The sequence below is a fragment of the Leptinotarsa decemlineata genome, unplaced genomic scaffold, assembly GCF_025532065.1.
Source record: "Leptinotarsa decemlineata unplaced genomic scaffold, Ldec_3_MD MMD2_tig00026282_RagTag_RagTag, whole genome shotgun sequence".
In the NCBI taxonomy this organism is placed as follows: domain Eukaryota; kingdom Metazoa; phylum Arthropoda; class Insecta; order Coleoptera; family Chrysomelidae; genus Leptinotarsa; species Leptinotarsa decemlineata.
The window spans coordinates 6265592-6278561 of record NW_027412668.1 but is presented as its reverse complement, the minus strand read 5'-3'; the positions used below and the strand labels follow the sequence as shown (position 1 = coordinate 6278561).

Sequence of the window (12970 nt, the reverse complement as noted above, 5' to 3'; positions counted from 1 at the left end):
TTATTTCACTGTAATTTCATTTCATGTTTTTTTTGTTTAATATAATTGTTATTTTCAGCTATTGTTTTCCGAACTAATGAAATTCATCATGAAACATTGTCAATCACCTTCAAACTGAGATTTGATTTTTTCAATTCCATGAACGAGTACAAACTGAATAGAAAAAAGTGATTTCTATATAATTCATTGTTAAAATTTTGGAAAGTAGTTATTTCAGATGAATTTCTTCTTCCAGTTTGTATCTGAAAAAAATTACTCTGTAGGATCGATACAACTTTGTAAAGAGTTCATATTCAAGTTGATACCTTTCTTTTTGTCCAGAAGTTTTCCACATTATCTCTACTACAAATAATTTTTTTTCATTTTGGCAGATGATATATCACACTTACGAATAATACTTGTCGATGACATTGCAGACCTAAATGAGTACGTGCTAATCCTGAATGGGCTGTTCCATACGGCTGTCTATTTTCTAGATGCAAAAAACTGCACAATTCGCATAATTAATTACGACAAATGAATGAAATATCATTTCACTTTTCAAATAAATCAGTGATAAGAGATTATTAAAAAAATATATACGTTTGTTTGAAGGTAGTTGACAATGTTTCGTGGTGCATTTCATTTCATTAGTTCGGACTAATATGATATAAATTGATTTGAAATCCCTGAAAGAATCTTCAAAAAAAAATTTAAAAGATTAGCTGAAAAAAAATTTATTAAGCAAAAGACTGAAATTACAATGAAATAATATACAAGCAACAACCAAAAAAAATTAAAATATTAACATGAAATATTAAAAAAAATTTAACAAGAAATGAAAATTAGAAATATAAAATCAAAAGATTCCAAACCAAGTTACTTCCAAACCAAGTAACTTGGTTCGGATTCTTTTAATTTAATATTTGAAAATTTTGTGAAAAAATTAAAAAATTATTAACAAGAAATGAAAATTAAAAATATAAAATTAAAAAATTCCATACCAAGTTACTTCACAAAAATTAAAAATATAAAATTGAAATATTCCGAACCAAGTTACTCAGTTTGGAAGTAACTTGGTTTGGAAGTTACTTCACAAAAATTTAAAATATAAAATAAAAAGATTCCAAACCAAGTTACTTGGTTCGGAAGTAACTTGGTTTGAAATCTTTCAATTTTATATTTTTAATTTCCATTTCAGTCAATAATATTTTAATTTTTTCAGCTTGTGTTGATATTTAAATTTTTTTTTTTTTTTTTTTTGTTGATGCGTGTATGTTATTTCATTGTAATTTCAGTTTTTTGACTAATAAAATTGTTTTTTCAGCTGATCTTTTCAATTTTTTCACAGTTTCTTTCTGGGATTTCAAATCAATTTATATCATATTAGACAATGGAAGTCCGAACTGATGAAATGAAAAAAATATAACTCAATTTTCATTCCTGATAATAAATGGATTATCAATTCAAATAAACATGAGTTCTTATCGTACAGCATAAAAGATATATATTTTTTTCAAAAGATAGTACAATCAGTTATCGAAACTAATTCTGAGGATCGTGATATTGTGATTTACGTTCAATATCCATAAAAAATCAAGACATCTTGTGTTCTAATTATACAACTGATCATGGAACTCCATATACGCAACCCACACGTTTTGAACTATCTTTCATACGAGGCTCTAGTTAAAGTAAGTAAAATAATAAAAATAAGAAAACTCGGTTCACCTGAAACTTAGGGGAATGATATACAGAAATTATTGATATTGAGATGACTGGGAGGTCCCTCATAAATAATACGAAATTTTCACTACGGAATCAAGTGGAAGTGTAGGCTAAGACTCGCCGAACACTCACTCTCTCATTGACGATAACTCCGGACACTCGCATAGGACATGTCTGGCAGTTTCATCTTTCTGTTTACACATCCTGCATAGAGGTGTGTCCACTAGCCCCATATTATGGAGATGTTTCGTTAGTTAACATTGGTCAGTCAGAAATTCTACTGTTGAGCGCAGGTTTTTTCTGGTCATCGCCAGCTTTCCAGGGTCGCCCAAGGTGATCCTGGCAAGACTGCATCCATCCTCTGATTCTATCCCATCTCTCTGGATATTGAGCGTGGGTGTGTCGTTTGGCCAGTAATGGGGAATGTTCCTCCTGACGAAAATCAAGTAGCTTTCATAAAAGAGCTCTAAAACAACGCATTTTAAACTTATCATTTCAACCTTTTTTTTAATTATTCAAATACTTAAACAAGAGGAATGAAATAATGCATTCAACATTCAAAGGGATTCGTTTCTATTTCATCATTTGGCAACATCGGTTATAGCTAATGAAGGACAATGAATCTGTTACCAGTATGAGACGAACAAAGTTGACATATTTCAGAGGCGTGCTGTTCTGTTTACTCATGTTCCGAGATCCGAGACATTCTGTGATATATGACATTTTGTGCACCTAACCTGTCTTCCTCCATATGAATTAATAACAAAACAACTGTTGTTTATGTGGCTTGTGGAGGTGGTATTGAAGTATAATTTATATTTTGTCTTAATTGTTGATTTATAAAGATAATTTTCCTCTTTTAAAATAGAATATCTAAGAACGTTTAAATTATTTCAACTTGATATAGGCGTTGTTGCCAATATGTGAATTAGAGACAAATCCCTTTAAAAATTAAAACCCAACATTCGAAACATCAATTTGAATACTTTTCGAAGTGAATTTGAAAAACTCATATGAATTAAACTCAACTTTATTTTGTTCAAACTTGGATTTGCTGTAATATCCCAAATTGAGAAGCATTCCCTATTGTCGAAGTCATCAGGCCGTAGGTGTCAGTGAGTACTAAAATTTTTAGTCCAGCCGCTTCCTTGCAGATATGCATTTCTGTTATAGAATGGCTCACGGAAACTGTTCTGTTCTGGGAGGCCTGCAACGGTACGAACAGTTTAAATTAGAGAAGCTGCTTTAAATGAGATTGAAGTAAAAATTCCAGTCATGGAAAGATTCCGTATGTGGTACATGCACGATGGTGCTCTACCACACTTCAGTGTAGTGGCACGGCAATTTTTGAATGAAAATTACCATAATCACTGGATTGGGAGAGCAGGCCCACACCCATGGCCACCTCGCTCGCCCGAAATGAATCTCTAAGATTATTTTCTCTGGGGGCACCTTAAAGCGTTGGTATACAAAACTGCTGTTCAAAGTGAAGAGGATTTACGGAATAAAATCATTAATTCATGTGACATAATAAAATACACCAGGTATTTTCAGAAGAGTGCGAAATTCAATGATGCGGTGGCTAGACGGTTGTATTGAAACCGAAGGAGGCCATTTCCAACACTTAACTTAGTGCAATTGGTTAGTCTAAATGTTAATGTTATTTGACATTTGTTGTTCTTGTTACATAATTGGTAATGAAAAATTGTAAAAATAATAATTTCCAAAAGAAACATTTAATTCCCCATATTATTCCTTGTGAGGTCCAGGGATATGCAATTAGGTCGACTTTTTTTTCATTAAAACTAAGCAAGATTCGAAAAAAGTTCAAGAGACAAAAAAGTTGTATTTCTAATTGCTTAACCCAAGGAAATGCTAAAAATTGCACAAAAGTCAGTGGCGTACATTTTTAAGTCAAAAATATTCGTTCAAATCCCGCTCGAGACGCCACTGGACTTGATAAATTGAATCATGTTCGGGCTAAATTAGCTTATTAATGTTATCAATACCATTGCCAAATTACAACAAAATTAGGTGAATGATATTTAAGATATTTACGTATAACTCTTTTTTTTATTTAAACACCCTGTATCTTGAGAACGAAGGATTTGCAGACCCATGTTTATATGAACGTTTCGTCTCAAAATTACCTAAAGAATCGTCTGTTGAATTCATGGTACATACTTAATTAACTGTATATCTCAGAAATTATTAATATCGAACAATTCATAGATAAATTGAAAGGTTGTATAAAAACGACCTCGAGGATTGATATACATCTACAAATCGAAACCCCTTCATGATATAGTACTTCGGTCAACAGGAAAGTCCCTTCTGATCATAAATCCATTCCATGATATATATTTTCTGAGATATATTGCTTTGTCCATGCATGTGTTAATATGTAAAAATTACTCTCCAAAACATTATTTTTTACCTCAAGTGTATGTTTTTCTTGTATTTCTCAAAGTATTTTTCAAATTTATTTTTATGCATCATTTCTAGAAATTTGGAATAATGCTTATGTATCATATCTACTATTTATACTTATTACCCTACATTTTTTCAACCTATAAAAGAATTTGATTTCTTACAGATTTCCCACTTTGTTGTACATTATTTAGGTTACCTTATGATACTTCTATGTTGTAACGGTTTCCTTTGTGCAATAAATTATAACCTAATATCAAATAGTGGAAACTTTGACGCCTGGAAATAATTGTTTTGCAGCTATTAAAAGTTTGGGTCACTCCGTTTGTTCATAATTAAAATAAATTGTTTCTCCAATACATATGAAAGTTGGATTTCAACGATTCTTTAAAAATGATGGAAATTATTTTCTAAGACTGTTGTCCCGCTCTACGCTGAGAGTGAGTCGAACGATGTGGCGCCGCGGCGCCTTGAAATGGCGCCAATAAACTTGGGATGACTATCTCGCTTCCTAAATGCCATTTGTAAATGTGTATCCATTCCAGGAGAAGATCAGCAGAGGCATGCCCAATAGATTTGGGCAGGACCTCGCTGGGGCTCATTTCTGAGGTTCGAGTAAACTGGTCCGAGTTTTGAAGTTTTCAGAAAAATAAAATAATTTTCTGACATTTTTTCAACGTGTGATGAATTGCTTGGAAGTGGGAAAATAATTTCCACTTCCAAGCTTATACTCAGAAGGAAAATTCATAGGCATTTACACGCTCTTTGATCTGATAAAGCATTTATTAATTTAAATTGTTTTCCTAAACTTGTTTTGGTGAAATCTGTTATAGTATACTATAGTGTTTTTGTTGTTGTTTATTGAATGCTTTCGTTTATCTGTTATCATGTTCCTGGATGGACTAGCCGACAAATGTAACAAAGTAGTAGTTCTGGATAAATCGGACTACTACGAAGAGGTCAATACTCTCATTACTAACGGACCGTATTGTTCAGTAACCCGTTACCAAAGATGATTGCCGAAGTAAAAGACATCCTCAAGAAATGCGACAACATACTTACCCCTCAACTGAAACAGAACTTACAAGTTTCCAACCCAACGGTGTCGAAGCTATATTGCCTTCCAAAAATCCACAAACCGGGAAAATCAATGCGCCCCATCGTGTCAGCTATTGGAGCTCCTACCCACCGAATAGCAAAGTGGCTCATTAAGGAATTTGAAAGCTTGTCTATTGTGGAACCAGGTTTTAGTATAAAACACTCTTTAGAGTTCATACAACATACAAAAAACGTGGTTCTGCAAGAAGGTGAGATTTTGGTTTCTTTTGATGTTAGTTCCTTATTTCCTAGCGTATCAATTCCACAGACCTTGCAATACCTCAGGAAATTACTAGAGAAAAATTATTTTAATAATAATGAAATCGATGAATTCGTTTCTCTTACTAATTTGTGTATGAAACAAAATCGGTTCCAGGTAGAAGGTTGCTTTTATGAACAACAGGAAGGAACGGCCATGGGAAACCCCTTGTTCCCCTTCCTGGCAGACCTGTTCATGAGCAGATTCGAAATGGAAACCAAAGAAAAGTCTAAGTATTTTCCTAGGATTTGACTAAGGTATGTGGATGATATCGATACCAAAAAATCGAATATTGACAACTTTGTTTCCTTTTTAAATAATAGATGTCCATCGATAAAATTCACGTATGAGTTAGAAAATAAGGGACAGCTACCATTTCTTGACGTTTTGGTAATGAGGAGCCAATATGGAGGGTTAGAATACGATATATTTAGGAAAGAAACACGCACGTACAGGTATATTCCAGACATTTCACAAAACTGTGGACAGCACAAACGTGCTGGGTTGATTTCTTTAGTGCATCGTCTTTTGACTTTCCCTCTAACACATGATAGGTTCACAAAACAAAAACGTACAATACAGGAAATAGCAGCCACTAACGGTTTACCGACGGGTATTGTAGATGACATAATAAGGAAGAAGAAGTTTAGGTTAAGAATGAACGAAATCTCGACTTTCAGAAAGGACAAAAACCAAGATAAATACATCTCAGTTCCATACCACCAATACACGAAGAACTTTGGAAAGATTTTCAAGAAACTAGGTTCGAAGGTGATTTTTAAAACAAGTCATACACTACAGAGCCTTTTGGAAAGCCCAAAAGACAAAGTCGAGAATTCGGAAAAGTCTGGAATTCACGAAATTGAGTTTAAGGACTGCGATGCAAAATATTATGGACAGACAAAAAGATCTATTAAAGTAAGATATGAGGAACACGTAGCACAGTTAAAATATGGAAGACCTGAAAAGTCAGCAGTCGCCCATCACATTTTGCAAAAAAACCAATCCATAGTTTATTAAGATTAGTTATACAAGTTAACAACAACAGGCAACTAGATGCCTATGAGAGTGTAGAAATAAGTAAACATAATAATATTATGAATAACGATGACGGAGCAATACCAAATAGCATACTATATAGCTTGTTAAAATTATATTATTAGATTTACTGACTATTACATAATGACACATTATAAAAATAAATTTAGGACAAGTAGATAGGCAATATTGTGAAATTAACTTTTATATAGCTTGAAAATGGTTTAATATATACAGGCTGATTCACGGTGGATGGCACATGAGACGTTTCTGGTGAACCAGACAACGGATCACTTTGAAAATTTAATGGAGGGCATATTCGGACATTCTCTAGCCAACTAAAATATTTTCGACAATGCGGTGTTGCCGCTTCTATTAGAAAGCAGTAGCAACTTTGATTTTTCAAATAGAACACTCTGTATATAATATTATTTTTGGAATCTCCAACAATTGCCCGACAACTTTTCTTGATATTTCTCTATACCTATCTGTTACCGTTTTCGAAATAAAAATTAATTTCAATTTTTTTCTTCGAAAACTTTTCTGAATTCGAATAAATTTCTTGAGGTTCATTGGCGGTAGATTCGGATACATTTCATTGAACTTTCTACATGTTCTGCTGATAATTTTGTCACACTGTCCAAAAATAATAAACAAATTCATAAGAACTTCGTTTGAATAATTTTGTTCCATCGTTTTGAAGGTATTTGCAACTTCTGAAGTGACGAAAATGTCGATATTATTAGGAGAATGTCACAACGCTACTGTCAAATAGTAATCATGGCCTGCTTACCAAATACCGAATGGAAATACCATTCTGAAGGGACATTTTCACAAATAAATGTTCATAAGTCCGAAACGTGACTAGTTAGGTATAGGTATGATATACATAGAAAGAAAGCAAATTTCAGCAGCTTTCCGAATTTTTAATAATATACAGGATGTTCTATTTAAAATAATCAAATTTCAGCAACTTTTTCAAGCAAACGAAAAAACTGTATTTTTTTACCATCCTGTATTGAAATAACGGAGATTAGGCTGACGTGTGGGAAGTGTCCAAGTATCACCTAACTCCAAACCAAATTTCGATATCATAGTACTTCTTAACTAAAAGATATCGGCATTTTTAGAAGTCATGATTTTCGAAGAAAAAATTGAAATTAAATTTTATTTCGAAAACGGTAACAGATAGGTATAGGGAAATATCAAGAAAAGTTGTCGGGCAATTGTTGGAGATTCCAAAAATAAAATTATATACAGAGTGTTCCATTTGAAAAATCAAAGTTGCTACTACTTTCTAATAGAAGCGGCAACACCGCATTGTCGAAAATATTTTAGTTGGCTAGAGAATGTCCGAATATGCCCTCCATTAAATTTTCAAAGTGAGCCGTTGTCTGGTTCACCAGAAACGTCTAATGTGCCATCCACCGTGAATCAGCCTGTATAGCTATAACTTTTAAATATTAGATTCAACTGACCATTACATAAAGACATATTGTAAAATTAATTTAAGACACCAAAGGTGTGGTACACCTGTAAGTGTGGTATACCTGTATAGCATAAATAGGGTTAGCTTCGAAAACTTTTCAGTTTAATCTTCCTTTTGAAGATGATCATTTGGTGATCGAAACACGTGTCGAGGTGTTGAAAATAACGATTTGGTGTTTGGAAAAAAACTCTAGTAATATTCAAAGTGTTTGGTGCAAAGTTTTCTTTTTTTTTCGTTAACACCGAAAATTACTTGAAATTATACAACAGTATTATAACAATGTAACAAGAACTCAATATTCAATAATATCAAATAACAAAACATTAAAATAAAATAGGTATTTCAGAACGAACTCATTGTTTTTCCGGGGATTAAACTTAAAACACTTATTTTGGACAAGAAAATCTCCAGAAAATCAAAGAGTTTGTTGCGAAATACCTATTTTATTTTGTATTTTGTGATTTGATATTTTTGAAAGTAAGTTCTTGTTACAATACTGTATAATTTTAAGTAATTTTCGGTGTTAACAAAAAATAACTTTGCACCAAAAACTTTGAAAATTATTTAACTCTTCAAAAAAATTGACCATGGTTTACACCATAGTTGTGTAATTTGTAATATTACTGGCTCTCAAAATGAACCGTTTTGTACAGGATGCTGCCTATTTATCGTTTTAGCAAATTTTTTGGTAGTCCCCATTTAAGAAAAAATAATTAAAAAAATTAAATTTCACTTAGATGGACATGACTTCCAATCTAGATGTATTTTCCAATGCTGAACAACTTTTCTAATTAACATTTCCCCAAAGAGTACGTTACTCCTGTCTCAAAATCAAATATTTGAAGTTTCCTCGTATGTTACGTGTGTTTTACTGTATTTTGTTGGTGCATGTTCAGTTTTAGGGGGTGCACCAACTTTTATCAAGAATAACTTTTTGTCGAAAAACCCTTAATAAATAAGTTTCCCATATGGTGCATACTTTGGGGATGACACTGTATAAGGGGTTTGAAGAAGAAGTTGAACCCCTCTATCGAGAAAGTGTATTTTTATATATAAAAATTGACCTGTTTCATAATTTTTCATTTGCAATCATAATTACGTAGAAAATGATTGTATCCGTAACTTCAGGAGTTCACTGTATAATATTCCAATTTTCAATACAGTTAAATTTATAGTTCAAATGACAGAAAAGTGCTGCAGGTCATCCACCAATTTGTTACTGCTTTTGGCTCGACTTCATACCCAATCTTACTTCTTTGTATGATGTACTAAAACAAAATTACCCGACAAAGTTCCACTTGTTCAATTCACTCCGGAGAAAATGGGAAAACTCGTCGGAAAGCTCTTCCAGATATTAATCAATCAACATAAAAACATGTCAGGCAATAAATCCATAAAGATAAAATATGGGCCGTTATGGAAGATATGAAAAACTTTTACTGAAGTTAACCCTAGTCAACAAGACCATAAAAGAAATCACTAAATATATCTCGAGTAGGGAAAATCCGGAGGGATGCAGACACACACATTCACTTGTTTCTCCTAATATCCGGCTGCTGACGCATTTCCGGAAGAAGCTGCCATCGATGCCAACTATCAAGTGATCCATGACTTTTTTCTATTGTTCGCTGATAGAGACAAATTTCGCCGGAGAGGGAAATCTGGAGCTGTGTGCATGTTTTTAAGATTCGGGAATCCGGGGGATCATTCGATGTGCAAGAGGGGGAGGTGGTTGATGAAGTTGATAAGTAAAAGATGCAAAAACAATTTATTCAGTTTGAGAAGAGGAAACTGCGCTCTTTGTATAGTGAATGGAGATTATTTGACGTGTGATGATGAATTGGCCGAAGCACTCTTTCTATCATTACCATTACATGTGAGGCATAGAAAAATATGTAAATTTGCTTCATGATGTTCCAAAATTCCCTTTTCCTGTTCATCAACAATAACAGTTGGAATGCTTCCAAATATGGAAAAATAACTACCAGAAATTTAACATTAGATAAGTTTTGTAATGATACAGCACATTTTAGGCTCATCAGCTTCCATATAACGTTGAACAGAACTTTACAATGATCGGTGATCAACTATTTAACGTTTTAGGTTTCTATTTTTGATTCAGAGCTAAATACTAACGGAAAATAAAATGGGTTCCCAGAAAAGTAATGCTAGATGAAGGTAATCGGACCAGAACCTGTCATTGACATCGCTTTAGGCTTTGCCAAACAAAGATTGAACAACCTGGATGCCAAGACGATTTATGGACTTCTGGCAGAATCTTCCAGGATTGGCTCACTCCAAGGCATTTATTCATCCTTCGAAGCTTGATACCAAACAGTTGTTAGACTACAGTAGTTACAGTTCAATGTCATTTGAATCATCATATGCAGAGACTCGGACTGTCGGCTCTGTTTGGAAAATGATGAACCAGCAGAGCACGGCCTACCCCGCTGGGGGCCGAATCAGGTTTTTAGAGTTCGGCAGAGCCGTACTCTTACCATCTTACCTGAAACTCCACTCACCATACAAACTAATCGGCTTCGTTAAGAAGCTGGGTTTATTTGGTCGAGTGTGAATAGGTTTGAGCCACAATAAACCATTGCGGGTTGCGGTGAGGGAACGAATAGACCCACTCACTTTGGACCTAACCGAATCCAACCTAATATAAAATATAAGATACAATCCAGTTGAAGAGTCGTTAACATTTCAAAATCTCAATGCTGTTTGAGGGCTAAACTAGTTCAAGCTCGAAGTGATTCTTTAAATAAGCTATTTTTCAAATCACCTAAAGGAAAAATTCGTTCAGGCTAGTCTCAACTCCCTACACTGTAGTTTAATGGATTGACACCTATCAGAAAATAACTACTCCCCTGGCTAATACCACGAAGAGCGTTGGATTATATCCACCAGGTGTCACTTACAGGATTCTTCACTGAAGTTATTCAACATATTCAAATCAGCTTCTAGAAGAAAATTACATCTCTAATGAAGAGTTCGAAGTTTTGCACATAGAAAATAAAGGTTTGAAACTGAATCATTTGGAAGCAATGGAAATTAATAAACTTAAAAATTCAAACATTGTAATAAATGACCAACTAGATTTGAATAGATCACCATTATTGAGTTTGTTTTCTTAAAAACCGAGAAAGAATTATTATTGATGTAGATGTTAGGCAAAATGCTTTAGGTAATCATAATTGAGCAGGTACGTTATGTAGAGGTTCAGGTAATTTCTTAGAAGTAGTCTCAATTATGGTTACCTATAGTATATAAATAGTAATGTAAGGATAATTTGATGTACAAATCACTTGAAAAAGCTAATGTCTTAGCGAAACATGTTGTGATATATTCTCAAATAAAGTTTGCGGAGATCAAATCGTTGAGGTGTAGTTTTTGAAATCGTGATGTTTGTTGTCTGATGGATGTCAGTCCATCAATCTACGGTGTAGGGAGTTGAGACTACCCGGAACGAATTGTTCATTCAGATGATTTTAAAAAAATGCGTTTTCTTTCTTGGGCTCGCCATTCAACAAGTAGATAGGTTCAATTCATTTTCATTGAAATTACTTCTCTATTTAAAAAAAACAACTTGATAAGCTTTCCTAGAAGCTCGTTTCTGAAAATATTTTTTCACTTTTTTTTTGTATTCTTTGTGTCTTTTTTCTTATTACTAAGATACAATTCCAACTAGACTTGTTCGGTCAAAAGATTTCCATCCAGCAAAAATAATTCTCACTCAATCCAACCGGAAGGACGTTTTCTCCAGTCGCTTCTCGACACCCAGTCATTGTTTATACCCGCAAAAAACAAACTTTCGCAAGCCGAAAACAACCCTCTGCACCCACGCCCCTCCCATTCATAGAAAGGATTCCAAGATTAAACGAAATAAATGCGGATAGTTTTCCGGCGAGATTCCCGAAACATTTCGGCGCCGGGCGTCGCTGGCGCCGCTGCCACCCACCGAAGGAGCGGCGGCGTCGCGACGTAGCCGTCGACGACGCTGAAATAACAAATTGTTATAACATCGGAAAACACAAACAACGTTTTTTGACAAAACGCTACTTTCATGGATATGTCGCCTCGTTGGGATTTCGGGAAAGTGCTGTTCGATGGAGGACAATTGTTTGTGGAGTCGTCTTCTTTATAAGATGTGATTTTATAGCAACGGCAACTCTAGAAAAACACTTTTGGACATTACAAAGCATATGAGAAATAAATGAAGTTTCAGTATGTTTTTCAGTTGAAATATTTGATATATTATTTATTAACTGCCAATCGCGGTAGAATGGACGCATATCTGCTGCAAAATGATGAAATGACGGAAAAATATCGATCATATGAACATCATTCGTTACGCAGGGCTAGTACTAGAGTGCCACCAAGATTTATCCAAAGCCTCGGTAGATAATATATCCTGAGGTGGGTTAAAGAGCACGACAGGAGTGAAGGTTATCGCATTGCCGACTCTTTAGCCAAGGAAGATGCTGGACTAAGAATTTAAGTACCAAGTGCCACCTACCGCCTGATGACTTCGACAATTGCGGAACTAGCCAAATGTTACATCCTGAGCATGGAGAGTTGGGATGGAATCAAAGGATACAATCTTGCCAGGATCACCTTCGGCGACCCTGGGAAGCTGGCGCCGAAGAAATATTTAGCTATGACCAGGAAAAATCTACGCCTAACAGTAGGATTTCTGACTGGTCACTGACAATAAAGGAAACACTTCCATAATATGGGGCTAGTGGACACACCTCTATGCAGGATGTGTGAACAGGAAGATGAGACTGTCAGGCATGTCCTGTGCGAGTGCCGGAGTTATCGTCAATAAGAGAGTGTGTGTTCGGCGAGTCTTAGCCTACACCTGCCGATGTAGAGGAGATGTCTCCCAGCGACCTGTCCATCTTCCTGGAAAAGACAGGATGGACGATGATCTAAGAGGACAACTC

General features: G+C 34.6%; 2 protein-coding genes across 4 annotated transcripts in view; one reads left to right on the top strand and one right to left on the bottom strand.

Annotated features, from left to right (window-relative positions):
* The window catches only part of conv (insulin like growth factor binding protein acid labile subunit convoluted), a 44482-nt gene that overhangs the window by 27964 nt on the left and 3548 nt on the right, over positions 1-12970 (bottom strand). The window lies entirely within an intron of this gene.
* The window catches only part of rhea (Talin_middle and talin-RS domain-containing protein rhea), a 113640-nt gene continuing 102241 nt past the window's right edge, over positions 1572-12970 (top strand). Inside the window, exon 1 of one of the 3 annotated variants that reach the window (XM_074179717.1) lies at positions 1572-1673. In XM_074179717.1, the coding sequence (XP_074035818.1) occupies positions 1611-1673 (63 nt within the window). In that variant the 5' untranslated portion in view covers positions 1572-1610. The remainder of the gene's footprint in view (positions 1674-12970) is intronic. The other 2 variants (XM_074179716.1, XM_074179712.1) reach the window with 2 other exon arrangements.